Consider the following 19,425-nt stretch of genomic DNA (forward strand, 5'->3'; position numbering starts at 1 on the left):
AAGCAGCTTGCCCAAGGTTGCAGCTGGTAAGAGGCAGAGCTACTAGGAGGTTTGATTGGTTGTGTGGCAGAGGAATCTGAGAGCCTGAAAATGAGACACTTGTGTGTCCCAAGGAAATGGGGGCTCATTTCTTCACAAAGAAGACAGCCAGGAAATAACAATGCAGACACAAGATTCACATGTGTTGGTTGGGAGAAGACCATTCAGAATAGGTTTGGAAAGAATTCTTTAAATTCTATTCTATTTTTCTTTCTACAATGATAGTTGTCTTTTCATATATACAGGGATTGGTTCCAGAACCCTGCATGTACCAACATGCATACATACTCAAGTCCCTATGGGGGGGCCTGCAGAACCCACAGAAATGAACAGTTGGCCCTCCATGTAGTGAGTTTTGCATCCCTGAATACTGAATATTCTATCTGTGTTTGGTTGACTAAAATCCACGTATGAGTGGACTGGTGCACCCATGTTCAGGGTCAACTGTATTTCCTGAGCCCTCTTTGTATGCTACGCCCCAGCCTGGGCACTAGGCCATAACATGGCTCTTATCCTCCCGGGGCTTAGAATCTAATTTAGGGAGGTGGACATTAAATTTGTGATAACAATACAGAGAAAAAAGCTGGGGCACAATACAGTAAAAGTATCTGAGCACAGGTCCTCACCTAGTGTAGGGCTAGAGGGTTTCAAAGTGAGTATCCCTGAGGAAATAACTTTTTTTTTTTTTTATAAAATAAATGTTAAATATTTTTTATTTGACATTACACATAAACCACACTAAAATGCCTTTCAATAAATAAAAGGCAGCATTTTAGTAGACCCAGGGAAATTATATTGGCGTGATAAAGATCAAAAGTACAAAGTAAACATTGCTACCTTCTCTCCAGCCCTCACCTTTAACAGGCTAATGAACACCAATTAAAACATCAGTGAGTCTTGCTTGGTTCTGAGACAGTGAGGAGATTTCCCCAGTATTTAAATATATTCACATAATCAGTTATATAAATCTTAATATAAAACCAATCTTCAATAGGCTTTGGGATGGCAATTTACTATCTTTGTGAAAAGGTAAACATTGCTAATTAAATATGAACATATCTTTAGAAATGGAAAACAGTGATGCATTTACTGAACTGGAATCACTATCAAAATCCAAAAAACCGATCATATTCATTTAACCACAAGCCAGTCTTAGTTAAACGGGGACTGTCCAACAAAAATATTCTGTCACTCATTCATGATCTGAATTCTGGTAAATGAGACCAATTAAATTACGGTACACATAAAAAAAAGCCGTGAGATATTTCTCTTTTGTAATAAATAAGGCAATGGCCATCTATTACTCATTTGTAGCTTTTTTGAGATAAGCTATCAAGTCTGCCCTTTCTCCCTTCTTAATGCCAGCGAAGATCATTTTTGTTCCAGGGATGTACTTCTTGGGATTCTCCAAATACTCCATCAGTGTATCCTCTCCCCAGGTTATGCCGTTGTTCTTATTGGTGTCTGTGTAAGAGAAGCCAGCAGCCTGACCTGTCTTCCTCCCAAAGAGACCATGGAGATTTGGCCCAGTCTTGTGCTTGCCTCCTTTTTCCACAGTATGGCACTGGGCACACTTCTGAACAAAAATCTTCTTGCCTTTCTCAATATCACCCATATTTAATTCTCTCTTTGGTTGCTAACAGTACTAAAGTTACGAGCTGGAAGCCGGACGTCCTGCCATCTCAGGAAATAACTTTTATTCTTTTTCAGTTTTATGGAGTATAGTTGACAAATAAAAATTTTATATGTTCAAAGTTTACAGTGTGATATTTAGACATACACAAACTTTGTGAAATGGTTTCCCCAATTAAGCTAATTCACATATCCATTGCTTCATTTAGTTACCTTTTTTAAAGATCTACTCTCTTAGCAAATTTTAAGTGTATGTTATTATGAACTATAGTCCTCACATTCGACATTAGATCCTCAGCATGCCTGAGGTGTGAATAGTATGCTTACAGCAATACCTGAAATGTCTCTCTTTGTCCTATGGTCCAAGGCCCAAGAATCTGACAGGGGCGTAGGCCGACTGCGTCCATTCAAAGGAGAGTATTCAGATGTTGACATGCATGTTGATTTTGTAATCCACAATGATGTGGTGATACCAAGTACTACAGTGTAGGGAGCATATTTTAGTATGCCAGATTCTGTGCTTTGTGCCCTGCACAAGGTATTTAATTAGGTCTCCAGAACTCTGTGAGTTACATTACTATTATTATCCCATTTTACAGATGAGAAAACTGAGGGACTGAGATGCTTAATAACTTATCCAAGGAAAGAGGGCTAGTAAATGGTACAGTTATGATTTGAAACCAAGCCTTCATATTTCAGAGTCCACACTCTAAATAAACCTTTGTTCCGAATCTAATTCGATTTTCATATGTAGCATGAAAAATATTAGAAGACATGGGCATAAACCTGAATTGTTCCATCAGTCCACACTGCTCCTATGTTTCTCTGGCACTGCAATCCTCTCATTTTCTCAAACAACCTGGATATCACCCTGGGCTTCTCCATTTACTTTTTTTTTTTGAGAAAAAATATTGTTTTTTTTTTTTTGTTTGTTTTGTTTTTATTAAATCATAGCTGTGTACATTGATATATTCATGGGGCATCATTCACTAGCTTCACAGACCATTTACCAAGTTTCACATATACCCTTGTAAGATGCACCACTGGTGTAATTTGACCAATCCCCTTCCCTCTACTGACCTCCCCTCTGCCTCCCCTCCCTTTCCCCCTTCCCCCTATTCTTAGGTTGTAACTGAGTTATAGCTTTCATGTGAAAACCCTAAATTAGTTTCATAGTAGGGCTGAGTACATTGGGTACCTTTTCTTTCATTCTTGAGATACTTTACTAAGAAGAATATGTTCCAGCTCCATCCATGTAAACATGAAAGAGGTAAAGTCTCCATCTTTCTTTAAGGCTGCATAACATTCCATGGTGTACATATACCACAATTTATTAATCCATTCGTGGATCGATGGGCACTTGGGCTTCTTCCATGACTTAGCAATTATGAATTGGGCTGCAATAAACATTCTGGTACAGATGTCTTTGTTATGATGCGATTTTTGGTCTTCTGGGTATATGCCCAGTAGAGGGATTACAGGATTGAATGGCAGATCTATTTTTAGATCTCTAAGTGTTCTCCATATCTCTTTCTGAAAGGAATGTATTAATTTGCATTCCCACCAGCAGTGCAAAAGTGTTCCCTTTTCTCCACATCCGCGCCAACATCTCTGGACTTAGGATTTTATGATATAGGCTAGTCTCACTGGAGTTAAATAGTATCTCAAAGTAGTTTTGATTTGCATTTCTCTGATGATTAAAGATGATGAGCATTTTTTCATATGTCTGAAGGCCATGCGCCTTTCTTCTTCAGAGAAGTTTCTCTTCAAATCCCTTGCCCAGCCTGTGATGGGATCCCTTGTTCTATTCTTGCTAATGCGTTTGAGTTCTCTGTGGATTCTGGTTATTAAACCTTTGTCGGAGACATAACCTGCAAATATCTTCTCCCATTCTGAGGGCTGTTTGCTTGCTTTACTTACTGTGTTCTTGGCTGTGCAGAAGCTTTTTAGTTTGATCAAGTCCCAGTAGTGTATTTTTGAAGCTGCTTCAATTGCCTGGGGGGTCCTCCTCATAAAATACTCTCCCAGACCGATTTCTTCAAGGGTTTTCCCTGCACTCTCCTCTAGTATCTTTATAGTTTCATGTCTTAAGTTTAAATCTTTGATCCAGTGAGAGTCTATCTTAGTTAGTGGTGAAAGGTGTGGGTCCAGTTTCAGTCTTCTACAGGTTGCCAGCCAGTTCACCCAGCACCATTTGTTAAATAGGTAATCTTTTCCCCACTGAATGTTTTTAATTAGCTTGTCAAAGATTAAATAACGGTAAGTAGTTGCGTTCATCTCTTGGTTCTCTATTCTGTTCCAGACATCTACTTCTCTGTTTTTGTGCCAATACCATGCTGTTTTGATCACTATCGATTTGTAGTATAGTCTGAGGTCTGGTAGCATAATTCCTCCTGCTTTGTTTTTATTTCTGAGTAATGTCTTTGCTATTCGAGGTTTTTTTCTGATTCCATATAAAACGAAGTATTGTTTTTTCAAGATCTTTCAAGTATGACAGTGGAGCGTTAATAGGGATTGCATTGAAATTATATATTGCTTTGGGTAGTATGGACATTTTAACAATGTTGATTCTTCCCAGCCATGATCATGGTATGTTTTTCCATTTGTTAATATTTTCAGCTATTTCTTTTCTTAGAGTTTCATCTCTTTATAGAGATCTTTCACATCCTTTGTTAGATAAATTCCCAAATATTTCATCTTCTTTGGCACTACTGTGAATGGGATAGAGTCCTTAACTGTTTTTTCAACTTGACTATTGATGGTATATATAAATGCTACCAATTTATGAATGTTGATTTTGTAACCTGAGATGCTGCTGTATTCCTTGATCACTTCTAAGACTTTTGTACTAGAGTCCCTAGTGTTTTCCAGATATACAATCATATCATCTGCGAAGAGTGAAAGTTTGATCTCTTTTGACCCTATATGGATAACCTTGATTGCCTTTTCTTCCCTAATTGCCGTGGCTAAAACTTCCATTACAATGTTAAAAAGCAATGGAGACAATGGGCAGCCTTGTCTGGTTCCTGATCTGAGTGGAAATGATTCCAATTTAACTCCATTCAATATGATATTGGCTGTGGGTTTGCTGTAGATGGTCTCTATCAGTTTAAGAAATGTCCCTTCTATACCAATTTTCTCAAGTGTTCTGATCATGAAGGGATGCTGGATATTATCAAAAGCTTTTTCAGCATCGATTGAGAGAATCATATGGTCTTTGTTTTTTAATTTGTTTATGTGCTGGATTACATTTATAGATTTACGTATATTGAACCAGCCTTGAGACCCTGGGATAAAACCGACTTGGTCATGATGTATAATTTGTTTGATGTGTTGCTGGATTCTGTTTGTTAGGATCTTGTTGAATATTTTTGCATCTATATTCATTAGTGATATGGGTCTATAATTTTCTTTTCTTGTTGGGTCTTTTCCTGGTTTGGGGATCAGGGTGATGTTTGCTTCATAGAACGTGTTAGGCAGTCTTCCTTCTTTTTCTACCTTTTGGAACAGGTTGAGTAATATAGGTACTAATTCCTCTTTAAAAGTTTGGTAGAATTCTGACGTGAAACCATCTGGTCCCGGGCTTTTCTTTTTAGGAAGGTTTTGTATGGTTGATGCTATTTCCAAACTTGATATTGGCCTGTTCAACATTTCCACTTGATTCTGGCTAAGTCTTGAAAGGTGATGTGCTTCCAAGTATCTTGATGTGCTTCCAAGTATCTGTCAATTTCCTTCAGATTTTCATATTTCTGAGATAAAGTTTCTTGTAATATTCATTAAGGATTTTTTGGATTTCTGAGGAGTCTGTTGTTATTTCGTCTTTGTTGTTTCTGATTGATGAGATTAGAGATTTTACTCTTTTTTTCCTGATTAGGTTGGCCAAAGGTTTATCTATTTTATTGACCTTTTTGAAAAACCAGCTTTTTGATTTATTGATCTGTTGTATTATTCTTTTGTTTTCAATTTCATTTAATTCTGCTCTAATTTTGGTTATTTCTTTTCTTCTGCTGGGTTTGGGGTTGGAATGTTCTTCGTTTTCCAATTGCTTGAGATGTCCCATTAAGTTGTTAACTTCCTCTCTTTCCGTTCTTTTGAGGAAGGCTTGCAGTGCTATAAATTTCCCTCTTAGAACTGCCTTTGCGGTGTCCCAGAGGTTCTGATAGTTAGTGTCTTCATTGTTGTTTTGTTCCAAAAAGTTGGCGATTTCTTTCTTAATCTCATCTCTGACCCAGCTATCATTCAGCATAGGGCATTTAACTTCCATGTTTTTGTATTAGTATGCAGATTCCTGTTGTTCCTCAGCTCAAGTTTTATTCCAGGGTGGTCCGAGAAGATACATGGAATAATTTCTATTCCTTTAAATTTACTGAGGTTAGACTTGTGACCTAAGATGTGATTGATTTTGGAGTAAGTTCCATGGGCTGATGAGAAGTATGTGTATTCAGTTTTTTTGGGATGAAATGTTCTGTAGATGTCTGCTAAATCCAAATGTTAGATGGTTAGGTTTAAATCTAAGATTTCTTTGCTCAGCTTCTTGTTGGAGGATCGATCCAACACTGCCAAAGGAGTGTTGAAATCTCCGACTATTATGGAGCTGGAGGAAATCAAGTTGCTCATGTCTGTTAGAGTTTCTCTTATAAATTGAGTTGCATTCTGGTTGGGTGCATAGATATTAATAATTGAGATCTCATCATATTGAGTATTACCTTTAACAAATATGCAGTGACCATTCTTGTCCTTCTTTACTTTTGTTGGTTTAAAGCCTATTGTATCTGCAAATAAAATTGCAACACCTGCTTTTTTCTCATTACCATTTGCCTGAAATGTGGATGACCATCCTTTCACCCTGAGTCTATATTTGTCTTTTAAGTTAAGATGTGACTCTTGTATGCAACAGATATCTTGCCTGAGTTTTTGTATCCAGTCAGCTAACCTATGCCTCTTTAGAGGACAGTTTAAGCCGTTCACATTAATGGAGAATATTGATAAGTCTGGTGAAGTTTTGGGTATCGAGTTTTTCAAAAGTCCAGTGGGCATTTTTAATCCTTTCACCAGTGTGGAAATTGGAGTTTGATCCAAAGTTTCTGAGTGAGTTTACTTTTGTGGTATAGGATTGGGTTGATCATTATGGAGGATAGGTCTGAGAATATCCTGAAGAGCTGGTTTGGTTATGGCAATTTCTTCAACATATGAATGTCATTAAAGTATTCAATTCCTCCATCATAAATGAAACTCAGTTTAGCTGGATAGGAGATCGGGGGTTGAAAGTTATTTGGCTTTAGGAGATTAAATTTGGTGACCACTCTCTTCTGGCTTGAAAAGTTTCAGCAGAGAGATCTGCAGTCATTCTAATATTCTTCCCTTTGAAGGTAATTGTTTTCTTTCTCCTGGCAGCTTTGAGGATTTTCTCCTACATGTTAACTTTAGTGAAGTTAATTATGATATGCCTGGGGGATGTCTTATTGGGGTTGAGTCGTGCTGGGGTTCTGAAGCTGTCTGCTATCTGAATTTCGGAATCTCTAGGCATGTCTGGAAAATTCTCTTTCATAATTTCATGCAGAAGGGCCTCTGTGCCCAGCGAGGCCACTTCATCTGTTTCTGGAACCCCTATGATTTGGATATTCACCTTCTTTGAATTATCCCTAAGCTCTCTGAGAGAATGATCCATTTTTGCTCTCCATTTCTCTTCCTCTTTGAGAGTTTGGGAGTGTTCAAAGGCTTTATCTTCGATGTCAGAAATCCTTTCTTCTGCTTGCTCCATTCTGTTGCTGAGGGATTCTACTGTATTTTTCATATCTTTGAGGGCTGCAAATTCTTCCTTCAGTGTGTCTAAGTCTTTGGTGGTTTTGTCTTTAAATTTGTTAAATTCTTGAGACAACTTTTGAATTTCTCCTCGAATTCCTAATTCCACTTTGTTAATCTTGTCTGCAATCCAAATTCTGAATTCTGTTTCTGACATCTCAGACAGTTGTTTATGAATGGGATCTTCAATTGCATCTGCCATATCTTTCCTTGGGGGGGTTGATCTATTCTGGTTATTCATGTTACCAGAGTTTTTCTGCTGATTCCACCCCATGGTTGTTTTACTCCCTCTGATTTTTCCCCCTGGGGCTTTGTCGAGGGCCTGTACAGTGTTGTGGCCTGAGAAACTGGGGCCCTGTCTGGTGTGGTGGTACTAAGTGGTTCTGTCTTGTTTTCAGCTGGTTTCTGTTCGACGCTAGTGAAACAGATACTCTGGATTGAAGTCTCAGCTGTGGAGAAATATCAGCAATTTAGTCACCCCACTCCCCACCAGCAAACAATTGGAAAAGAAAAATCAAATCTTCCTACCACCGTCCACCCAGGGCACCACCTGATTTGTCCTCAGGCGATTGGTTCAGTTCAAAAAGTCCAAATCATTTGTCTCAGTCTGCACCTGTCTCAGGTGAGAGAGTTTAAGAAGTCTCTGGTAACTGGATCACAGGGGTCTGGTGACTACTCTGGTGTGGCTTGCTCCAGTGCTGCGTGGAGTCAGGAGGAGCCACCCAGCCAACAGATGAGTCTGGGAAGGTTGATGCCTCCTTCCCCACCTTGCAACGCTGTCACACCCAGTCACTGATAGCCCTGCAGTTGGCTGACCCAGTTGCCTGTAGTGAATCGGTACTCCAGGAGTTTGCACCTGACTGAATCACAAGGAAGTTTGCCAGGCCGCTGTGCTCTGCCTCTCTCTAGCAGGAGGAGGTGAGGCCTGACAACCTCAGGCACTTGATGAAGGTTGGGGGGTTTTCACTCAGGTCCAGTCTCGCCCCGATTAATGTTACTGACAGAACAGAACAGAACAACTTTACAGTTCCCCTGCAGAAGAGAAGCTGAATTGAGTTCCAAATCAGCTTGTCTTTGCTCTTGTATTGTCTTATAGGCTGACGATCCCCTGAGGGCCAGGTGTGTCTTAGGTTTAGTAAAGCGGACCTCTGGGTCAGCCCCGCCCTGGGAGTTTCCCCGGTTTGCAAGTTGGAGTAGCCTCAGGCAAATCCTATACTCAGAGTCTCTGGTTGCCCAGGGAGACAGGGGGTGTGGCTTCAGAATATTCAGTAGTAAGCCGTATTGCTAGCAAATGAGGGCTGCTGTTCCATGGCTCAGGCAACCGCCACTCCAGTGTAGCTCCCTTCCGGCCAACCGTCCTCTCTCTGCTCGGGTACCCCAGAGTCTGCACCAACTGGCTGCAGCCCAGCACTGTCTACACACCTCAAGCAATCGCCCAAGAGTCTGGACCCCTGGGGGAAAGGCCTCCAGACCTTGGAGCAAGAGCAGAGGGGAGTGCGGGAAGCGCTGGGAGCCTGGGGTTGCGGGCAGAGAACACACACAGCTTTACACAGTTTTATGCCTGGCTGTATTGTCACCAAAAGGCAGCTGTCACACTGTGCCTCAGGGAACTGCCACTCCGGTGTGGTCCCCTCTCTGCCAATCGGGACTGGCCTCCAGACCTCAGTGTGAGTGAAGGGGAGTGCTGGGAGCTCAGAATTCCAGGCAGAGACTATATACAGTTTATACAGTTTTATGCCTGGCAGGAGGATGCCATGGCACCCTAGTAGGGGAGGTAGGTCCAGTTTTTAGAGGGTCTCTCCTGTGGAGTGTAGTGGGAGGACCTTTGAACTCTGCCCGATTGTTTGTGGGGCACTCTGAGCCGTTCTCATGGGGGAGGGGACTCCCATCTGCTTGGTGATGGATTTTGTACCTTTGTTTGTATCCTTGTGATCACAGCTCACCTCAGCGGGGTTGACATGCGTTGTTCAACCTTCTCTCTTAGTGCAGCTCAAATCCACCAGGTTACTTGCTGAATTTTTGTCCTTTAACTCTCCTACTAGACGGGAGCCTCTGTGGAAAGCTCGCTTCAGTCAGCCATCTTGTCTCCTCCCTCCTCTCCGTTTACTTTTATAGTTCAGTCGACTATTACCGTTACCTGTGGGTTTTGCCTCCTGAATTCATCAGAATTTCTTTCTTTCTCTCTCTACCCCAGGCCGCCAGCTAGTCCAGGCCACCAGCATCTCTCTCCCGGATCCTGTAACAGCTCCTCAACAGATCCTCCCACCTGCAGGTTCATCCCTCCAAGCCATCCTCCACCAATCCTGATGCTCAGGCAATCTTTATAAAACACAAATCCTAATGTGCTGATCTCCTGCTTAAAATCTCTGAGTAATCCTACCTCAGACTTAGCACCCACTAGCTGCCAGGTGCTTCTTCATGGATAACTTGTTTAATTCTGATGACAACCTATCTGTGAGACAGTGGCTTTTTAAAATCTCTTTAAACAGGGTTCATGTCAGAACCTAGGCAGAATCCATAGTGGGAAATATTTTCTCTCCATATAAGAAATGAATTTTAAATCATTTGAAGGGATGCCTCTAGTTAAGTTTTAGTGCACATTTAAGAGGCATCAACATCAAGCCTAACCTGATTTTGTCTCACTAGTTGCCATTTCTTATTCCCTACAACAGGGGTCCTCAAACTACGGCCTGCGGGCCACATGAAGTGGTGTGATTGTATTTGTTCCTGCTTTGTTTTTTTACTTCAAAATAAAATATGTGCAGTGTGCATAGGAATTTGTTCATAGTTCTTTTTTTAAACTATAGTCCGGCCCTCTAACGGTCTGAGGGACAGTGAACTGGCCCCGTTTAAAAAGTTTGAGGACCCCTGTCTAAAATTGTTTGTTTGTTCATCCTTTTTGATAACACATTGGCAGCTTCTAGCGCCAGACATCTCACTGCAAATCCAGGGTGCTTTATCTTTACTTCTCATTACTTGCCTGAATTTCTAGGTTTTAACAGAAGAGGCTGGAAAGAGAGACGCAAAGTCTGGAGATAAGGGTTGGACTGGTCCTCTGACCTAATAAAATATGAGGGAATAGTTTTTTAAGTAGTAAGTTCTCTGTGTCTCTCTCTTGCATGCTTCCTCTGTCCACACACACACACACTTGATCTTCCAACACTTCTCACCTTCTCCTATATTAGTAGTTCCTTCAACTCATTAAATATTTATTATGTTTCTTTATTGGATGTTACTTGCAGTTGCTTAGCTATTTCTCTCCATCTGTCCTTTTCAGAAATATTAATCTTATACTTACCAAGATCAATAGCTTTGGTGTTTGGGGCTTTGAAAATTAAACATCAGTCTATAGTTCAAACTTAAAAAAAGACTCACCTTCAAGAAAGGTGGAATTTAATTTCATTTAGCTAAGCTTGTAGTTGGAGGAATGTTGGAAATATTTTGGAAATTAGTTCTTGCTGATTTTCTGGGGAAAGACTAGGTATTCTCCAGGGCTGAATTGCAGGCAGAAAGCAATGCTTTTTGAAATGAAGACAAGCAGAGCCATTCATCCTGGGCAAATCACAAGCTATCATACTCCTTTCAGCCATCAATTGGATCTGTCATGGTTTGGGTTTAGTAAGAGAAGAATTTGCTCTTCCTCCAGTTTGTTGAGGACAGAATATCGTTTGAACCTCAGGCTTAGAGACTGGTTGGCAACTTCATGTCACGGATCAGAGATCAGCCTAATGTCCTGGGGGAGCCCTGTGGGAGGGGGCATCACAGTCCTTTGTAATTAAACAGAGGAACCAGGCACTCTAAGTGCCTGGGTTCCACCTTCACCCTGCCACTTGCCACGTGATCTTGCACCTATTGTCTGACAAAAGGACCAACTCTTAAAGGTGCTGGGAGAATTCTAAATGAGGCAATGTATACAGAGCATTGGGAACAGAAGCAGGTCTGTGGTAAATACTTAATACCTGCTTTATTATTACCAGTGTAAACTGTATTAGTCTGCTAAATACTTGTCTTATCTTCTCCTGCCTTTCCTGCATCTACTCTGGTTCATGGCAATAAATATTGAGTGAGTGGAGAAATGAACTGGACAGAGGAAAAATCCTGAAGGAACTAAAAGGCAAGCAATAACAAGAACTACAAGAACAGGTGGATTCTCTTTCTTTCTTAGGCAGGGAAAAGCATTCTGTCATTCACTCATTCATTCCTCAGAATAACCCTAGGAAAAACCGACTATTACTAACCTCATTTTACAAATGAAAAAATCTGAGGCTTCAAGGAGTCAAACCCCTCGTCCAAGGCTGCCCACTAACAAATGGTGAAAGAGCTGTTGAACTCAGGTTTGTCTAATTTCAGAGCTGGACATTCATTTCTAGGACAAGGGACAGGCAATAATGGAGCCCCAGGTGTAAATAGGCCACATTTATTTTCAGGACCTCTTAGTTCTTTCCCCACCTCACCATCTTTTTTGTCATCTTCTTTTTCAGGCAAATTCCAGTGTAAGACACCCTATTTTGTATCCTTTTTTCATGGTCACACTGTGTTTAGCTGCAGAGAAATGACAGCAAAATATTGTTAATAGTGTCAGAGTGGCAGCATCTGCTTCATATAGTTGAACAAAAACAAACTATTTCATTGAGAGGATGCCCAAGGCAGATGCCATGTTCATATAAGCACCTAGGGAAAGCCGCTCACCTTCTCAATGGCCTGGATGGACCTGGCACTGCACTGGGCACATTATTTATTTATCTATTTATTTTTTATTGTTGAGGATTCATTGAGGGTACAAGAAACCAGGTTACACTGATTGCATTTGTTAGGTAAAGTCCCTCTTACAATCCTGTCTTGCCCCAAAAGGTGTGGCATACACCAAGGCCCCACGCTCCTCCCTCCTTCCCTCTCTCTGCTCTATCCTTTCCCCACCCCCACCGTGTCCTTAATTGTCATTAATTGTCCTCATATCAAAATTGAGGACATAGATTCATGCTTCTCCATTCTTGTGATGCTTTACTAAGAATAATGTCTTCCACGTCCATCCAGGTTAAGACGAAGGATGTAAAGTCTCCATTTTTTTTAATGGCTGAATAGTATTTCATGGTGTACATATATCACAGCTTGTTAATCCATTCCTGGGTTGGTGGGCATTTAGGCTGTTTCCACATTTTGGCGATTGTAAATTGAGCTGCAATAAACAGTCTAGTACAAGTGTCCTTATGATAAAAGGATTTCTTTCCTTCTGGGTAGATGCCCAGTAATGGGATTGCAGGATCAAATGGGAGGTCTAGATTGAGTGCTTTGAGGTTTCTCCGTACTTCCTTCCAGAAAGGTTGTATTAGTTTGCAGTCCCACCAGCAGTGTAAAAATGTTCCCTTCTCTCCACATCCACGCCAGCATCTGCAGTCTTGAGACTTTGTGATGTGGGCCATTCTCGCTAGGGTTAGATGATATCTCAGGGTGGTTTTGATTTGCATTTCTCTAATAATTAGGGATGATGAGCATTTTTTCATATGTTTGTTAGTCATTCATCTTTTTTTTTTTTAGTTAAATCATAGCTATGTACATTAATGCAATCAGGGGCACCATACACTGCTTTTATATAAAATTTGACATATTTTCATCACACTGGTTAACATAGCCTTCCTAGCATTTTCTTACTTATTGTGTTAAGACATTTATATTCTTCATTTAGTAAGTTTCACATGTACCATTGTAGGATGCACCATAGGTGTGGTCCCATCAATTACCCTCCCTCCCCCATCCTCCCCACACACCTTCCCTCCCTTGCCCCTTTACCCATATTCTTGTGCTGTAATAAGTTTATAGCTTTCATATGAAAGCCATAAGTTAGTTTCATAGTAGGACTGAGTACATAGGATACTTTTTCTTCCATTCTTGAGATATTTTGCTAAGAAGAATATGTTCCAGCTCCATCTACGTAAACATGAAAGAGGTAAAGTCTCCATCTTTCTTTAAGGCTGCATAATATTCCATGGTGTACATATACCACAATTTATTAATCCATTTGTGGGTTGATGGGCACTTGGGCTTCTTTCATGATTTAGCAGTTATGAATTGGGTTGCAATAAACATTCTGGTACAAATATCTTTGTTATAATGTGATTTTTGGTCTTCTGGATATATACCTAGTAGAGGAATTATAGGATAGAATGGAATCTCTATTTTTAGATCTCTAAGTGTTCTCCAAACGTCTTTCCAAAAGGAACGTATCAGTTTGCATTCCCAGCAGCAGTGTAGAAGTGTTCCATTTTCTCCACATCCATGCCAACATTTCTGGTTTTTGGATTTTGTGATATGGGCTAATGGAGTTAGATAATATCCAACTGGAGTTAGATAATATCTCAATGTAGTTTTGATTTGCATTTCTCTGATGATTATGGATGATGAGCATTTTTTCATGTGTCTGTAGGCTGTGCACCTGTCTTCAGAGAAGTTTCTCTTCAAGTCTCTTGCCCAGCCTGAGATGGGATCACTTGTTCTTTCTTGCTAATACGTTTGAGTTCTCTGTGGATTCTGGTTATTAAACCTTTGTCGGAGACATAACCTGCAAATATCTTCTCCCAGTCTGAGGGCTGTCTGCTTGCTTTACTTACTGTGTTCTTGTCTGTGCAGAAGCTTTTTGTTTGATCAGGTCCCAGTGGTGTATTTTTGAAGCTGCTTCAATTGCCTGGGGCATCCTCCTCATAAAATATTCGCCCATGCTGATTTCTTCAAGAGTTTTCCCTGTACTGTCTTCTAGTGTTTTTATAGTTTCATGTCTTAAGTTTAAATCTTTAATCCAGTGAGAGTCTATCTTAGTTAATGGTGAAAGGTGTGGGTCCATTTTCAGTCTTCTACAGGTCGCCAGCCAGTTCACCCAGCACTATTTATTAAATAGGGAATCTTTTTCCCCCACTGAATGTTTTTAATTGGCTTGTCAAAGATCAAATAATGGTAAGTAGCTGGGTTCATCTCTTGGTTCTCTGTTCTGTTCCACACATCTTCCTCTCTGTTTTTGTGCCAATACCATGCTGCTTTGATCACTATTGATTTATAGTATACTCTGAGATCTAGTAGGGTGATTTCTCCTGCTTTGTTTTTATTTCTGAGTAATGTCTTGGCTATTCGAGTTTTTTTCTGATTCCATATAAAACGAAGTATTATTTTTTTGAGATCTTTAAAGTATGACAGTGGAGCTTTAATTAAAATTGTATATTGCTTTGGGTAGTATGGACATTTTAACATGTTGATTCTTCCCAGCCATGAGCATAGTATGTTTTTCCATTTGTTAACATATTCAGCTATTTATTTTCTTAGAGTTTAATAGTTCTCTTTATAGAGATCTTTCATGTCCTTTGTTAGATAAACTCCCAAATATTTCATCTTCTTTGGCACTACTGTGAATGGAATAGAGTCCTTGACTGTTTTTTCAACTTGACTATTGTTGGTATATATAAAGGCTACCCATTTATGAGTGTTGATTTTGTAACCTGAGACACTGCTGTATTCCTTGATCACTTCTAAGGGGTTTTTAGTAGAATCCCTGGTGTTTTCCAGATATACAATCATATCATCTGCGAAGAGTATCTATTGAGAGGAACATATGGTCTTTATTTTTGTTTCTGTTAATGTGGTGGATAACGTTTATAGACTTGCATATGTTAAACCAGCCTTGCATCCCTGGGATGAAACCTACTTGATCATGATGTATGACTTTTTGATGATAAGCTGTAATCTATTGGCTAGGATTTTGTTGAAAATTTTTGCATCTATATTCATGAGTGAAATTGGTCTGAAATTCTCCTTTATAGTTGGGTCTTTTCCTGGCTTTGGTATCAGGGTGATGTTTGCTTTGTAGAACGTGTAGGGAAAGATTCCTTCCTCCTCAATTTTTGGGAATAATTTCTGTAGTATGGGAATAAGCTGTTCCTTGAAGGTTTGATCGAATTCTGGTGTGAAGCTGTCTGGACCAGGGCACTTTTTTGTTGGAAGCTTTTTTATTGTTTCTTTTCTTTTTTTTCTTTTTTTTTGGTAGAGACAGAGTCTCACTTTATGGCCCTCTGTAGAGTGCCGTGGCCACACACAGCTCACAGCAACCTCCAACTCCTGGGCTTAAGCGATTCTCTTGCCTCAGCCTCCCAAGTAGCTGGGACTACAGGCGCCTGCAACAACGCCCGGCTATTTTTCGGTTGCAGTTTGGCCAGGGCCGGGTTTGAACCCGCCACCCTTGGTATATGGGGCCGGCGCCTTACCGACTGAGCCACAGGTGCCGCCCTATTGTTTCTTTAATCTCAGTGCTTGCAATTGGTCTGTTCAGGAGCTCTATTTCTTCCTGGATAAGTCTAGGGAGAGGGTGTGATTCCAAATATTGATCCATTTCCTTCACATTGTCAAATTACTGGGCATAGAGTTTCTGGTAGTATTCAGAGATGATCTCTTGTATTTCTGTGCCATCAGTTGCTATTGCCTCTTTGTCATTTCTGATTGAGGTCACTATAGATTTTACTTTTCTATTTCTAGTTAGTCTGGCCAAAAGTCTATCTATTTTATTTATTTTTTCAAAAAACCAACTCCTTGTTTCATTAATTTTCTGAATTATATTGGATTCTTTTGTTTTCAATTTCATTGATCTCTGATTTGATTTTGGATATTTCTTTTCTTCTAGTGGGTTTAGGCTTAGATTGTTCCTCTTTTTCCATTTCCATAAGATTGCTTGTGAGTTTGTTGATGCCCTCTCTTTCTGTTTTTTGAATGTAGGTATCTAAAGTGATAAATTTTCCTCTCAAAACTGTTTTTCCAGTATCACACAGGTTTTGGTAGCTTGTGTCTTCATTGTTGTTATGCTCAAGGAAGTTAATGATTTCCTGTTTTATTTCATCCTGAACCCATCTCTCATTCAACAGAAGGTTGTTTAATTTCCATGCCTTTGTGTGGGGTCAAACATTTTTGTCAGAGTTGAGTTCCACCTTTAGTGCCTTATGGTCTGAAAAGATACAAGGTAAAATTTCAATTCTTTTGATTCTGTTGATATTTGTTTTGTGTCCCAGGATATGATCAATTTTGGAGAATGTTCCATGGGGTGATGAGAAGAATGTATATTCTTTATCTTTGGGATGGAGTGTTTTATATGCATCTATCAAGCACAGTTGTTCTAGGGTCTCATTTAAGTCCCTTATATCTTTGCTTAATTTCTGTTTAGAGGCTCTGTCCAGGTCTGTAAAAGGAGTGTTAAAGTCCCCTGTTATTATGGTATTGTAGGATATTACATTGCTCAGACTGAGTAAGGTCTGTTTCAAGAATCTGGGAGCATTTAAATTGGGTACATGAATATTTAGAATTGAAATATTTTCTTGGTGTATTTTTCCCTTGACCAATATAAAGTGACCATCTGTGTCTTTTTTGACTTTAATTGCTTTAAATCCACATGTACCTGAAAATAAGATTGCAACTCCTCTTTTCTTTTGAATTCTATTTGCCTGAAAAATTGTCTTCTAACCCTTAACTTGGAGTTTTAATGTGGCTTTTGAAGCCAGGTGTGTTTCCTGCAGACCACAAATGGATGGCTTGTGTTTTTTAATCCAGTCGGGCAATCTATGCCTCTTCAGTGGGGAATTCAAGCCATTAACATTTATTGAGATAATTGGTAAGTGTGGTATGTTCTATTCATCTTATTTTGTGAGAGTCCATTGCTTAGTTTTATCTTTTGCATCAGTGTGGAAGTTAGGTTCTGTCCTTTAATTTCTGAGTTCTTAATTTGCTGTTGATCTATTGTGCAGGACAGGTTGAAGTATTTCCTGTAGAGCTGGTCTTGTTGTGGTGAATTTGCTCAATGTTTGTATATCAGTAAATGATTTGATTTCTCTGTCAATTTTAAAGCTTCGTTTAGCAGGATATAGAATTCTGGGCTGGGAATTGTTCTGTTTATGTAGATTAAAGGTAGATGACCATTGACTTCTTGCTTAGAAAGTTTCATTAGAGAAGTCTGCAGTCGCCCTGATGGATTTGTCCCTGTAGGTCCACTGGCACTTATTCATGGCAGCTCGAAGAATCTTTTCTTTTGTCTTGACTTTGGACAGATTCATCACAATGTGTCTTGGAGAACCTTGGTTAGAGTTGAGGTGATGTGGGGTCTGATATCCCTCTGAAAGGAGTGTGTCAGAATCTTTGGTGATATTTGGGAAATTTTCATTGATAATATTTTTTTTCATATGCAACAAATACACTCAAAATTTAATGAATCTTGACAAATGAATACAGTTGCATAGCCACCACCATAATCATGATACAGAATGTTTCCATTAACTCAAAATTTCTTTTTTTTTACATTTATGCCATTTTCAATGTGTTGATTATTTGTAAAAATTGGAGTGCTTACATCACACTAATCAACATAGCTTTCACCTCATTTACCCAATTATAGCATTAATATAATATTCTTTAGTATGACTTCCATTCCTCTGGGGCATTCTTCTTTCCCCTTGGCGATACCTATAACTCGTATGTTGGAATGCTTCATAAAGTCCCATAATTCTGTCAGTGAATGTTATGCTTTCTCTCTCTTGTTTTCTGCCTCTTTAACTATCTGAGTTATCGCAAGAGCTTTGTCCTCTACCTCTAAGATTCTTTCTTCTGCATGGTCTAATCTATTGTTGATACTTTCTATTGCATCTTTAATTTCCCTAATTGACTGCTTCAGTTCCTTCACCTCTGCTACATCTTTTCTATATTCTTCATATCGTTCATCTCTTATTTGATTCTGATTTGAATTTCCTTTTGGTTATTTTCCACTTTATTAGCAGTTTCCTTCATTGTTTCCATCATTTCCTTCATTGTTCTCATCATCTGTATTCTAAATTCCCTTTCTGTCATTTCTAACATTTCTTTATAGATGGGATCCTCTATAGTAACTACCTCATGGTCCCTTGTGGGAGTTTCTCTGGACTGTTTCGTGTTACCAGGATTTTTCTGCTGATTCTTCCTCATGGGTGATTTCTTTTATCTGTTTCCTTGTCCTAATTTTACTTTCACTTCCTCTTGCTCTGTAAGTTGCTGTGCCTCTGTACTAGGGTTTTGGTACAGGACCAGAAGGTTGAGAAAGTTGAAGAGCAAGAATGGAAAAAAAAAGAAAAAGAAAAAAGAAAAGAAAAGAAAAAAGAGAAAGGAGAGGGGGTGGGTAAAAGGGAATATTGACAAAAAGAAGAGAGGCACAGAAAGAGGGAGACAGAGCAATATAGGTGTACAGTAGAATACTTTGACCTAACCTTAAAACCCTCCAATCTCTGGGGGTGCCATGTTGGTGGTTCCCTTGAGGTCAACAGCTCTTTGCTAGCCTCTTTGAACACAGTACCCTGCCTCCACCAAGTAGAGAGGAATGACAAAAATGCTATAAATCACACCGAAACAAGCAAACAGAAAACTTTATAGGATAAGATTGGGGGAAAAACCAAATAATAGGGGTAGAAACACTAGCAAAAATGACGTTTTAATTGTTGAAAAAGGCAACAATGGGAAATTATATATAAACTAGAAAAATGAAGAAAGAAAAGAAGGGAAAAAAAGAATATAGGGAAAACGTTGAAATTAAACAATAAAACAAAACAAAACAAAACAACAATGACAACAACAAAACAAAAAACAAAAACAAAATAAAAAACAAAGCAGTATATATATCTTACTGGATATTGTCTGGGTAACATGTAATCTTCTGGGGTATGAGATATTAATCACAATGCTGATATGCTGATTAATCACAATACAAGAATGGAGGCCTCTGCTGATTTCTCAAACCCCACAGGGTGGTGATCCTAAATCTCTCCTTAGCCCTCAAAAAAGGCACTTTAAACTGCTAAACTTGGCTAAGCAGAAGCTTTTCCAGGAAAGCGCTTTGCACTGGGCACTTTATATACTTTATTTACTTATTTATTTATTTTTGAGACAGTGTCTTATTTTGTCACCCTTGGT

The 19,425-nt window shown here is 39.4% G+C and overlaps 1 protein-coding gene across 1 annotated transcript; it reads right to left on the bottom strand.

The window, feature by feature from the left end:
* Positions 1-733: 733 nt before the first annotated feature.
* LOC128591928 (cytochrome c, somatic-like) lies at positions 734-1,711 on the bottom strand. Its single transcript, XM_053599724.1, has one exon. The coding sequence runs from the start codon at positions 1,652-1,654 to the stop codon at positions 1,340-1,342; it is 315 nt and encodes a 104-aa protein (XP_053455699.1). The 5' UTR covers positions 1,655-1,711; the 3' UTR covers positions 734-1,339.
* Positions 1,712-19,425: the final 17,714 nt, after the last annotated feature.

This window comes from Nycticebus coucang, chromosome 8 (genome assembly GCF_027406575.1).
Source record: "Nycticebus coucang isolate mNycCou1 chromosome 8, mNycCou1.pri, whole genome shotgun sequence".
In the NCBI taxonomy this organism is placed as follows: domain Eukaryota; kingdom Metazoa; phylum Chordata; class Mammalia; order Primates; family Lorisidae; genus Nycticebus; species Nycticebus coucang.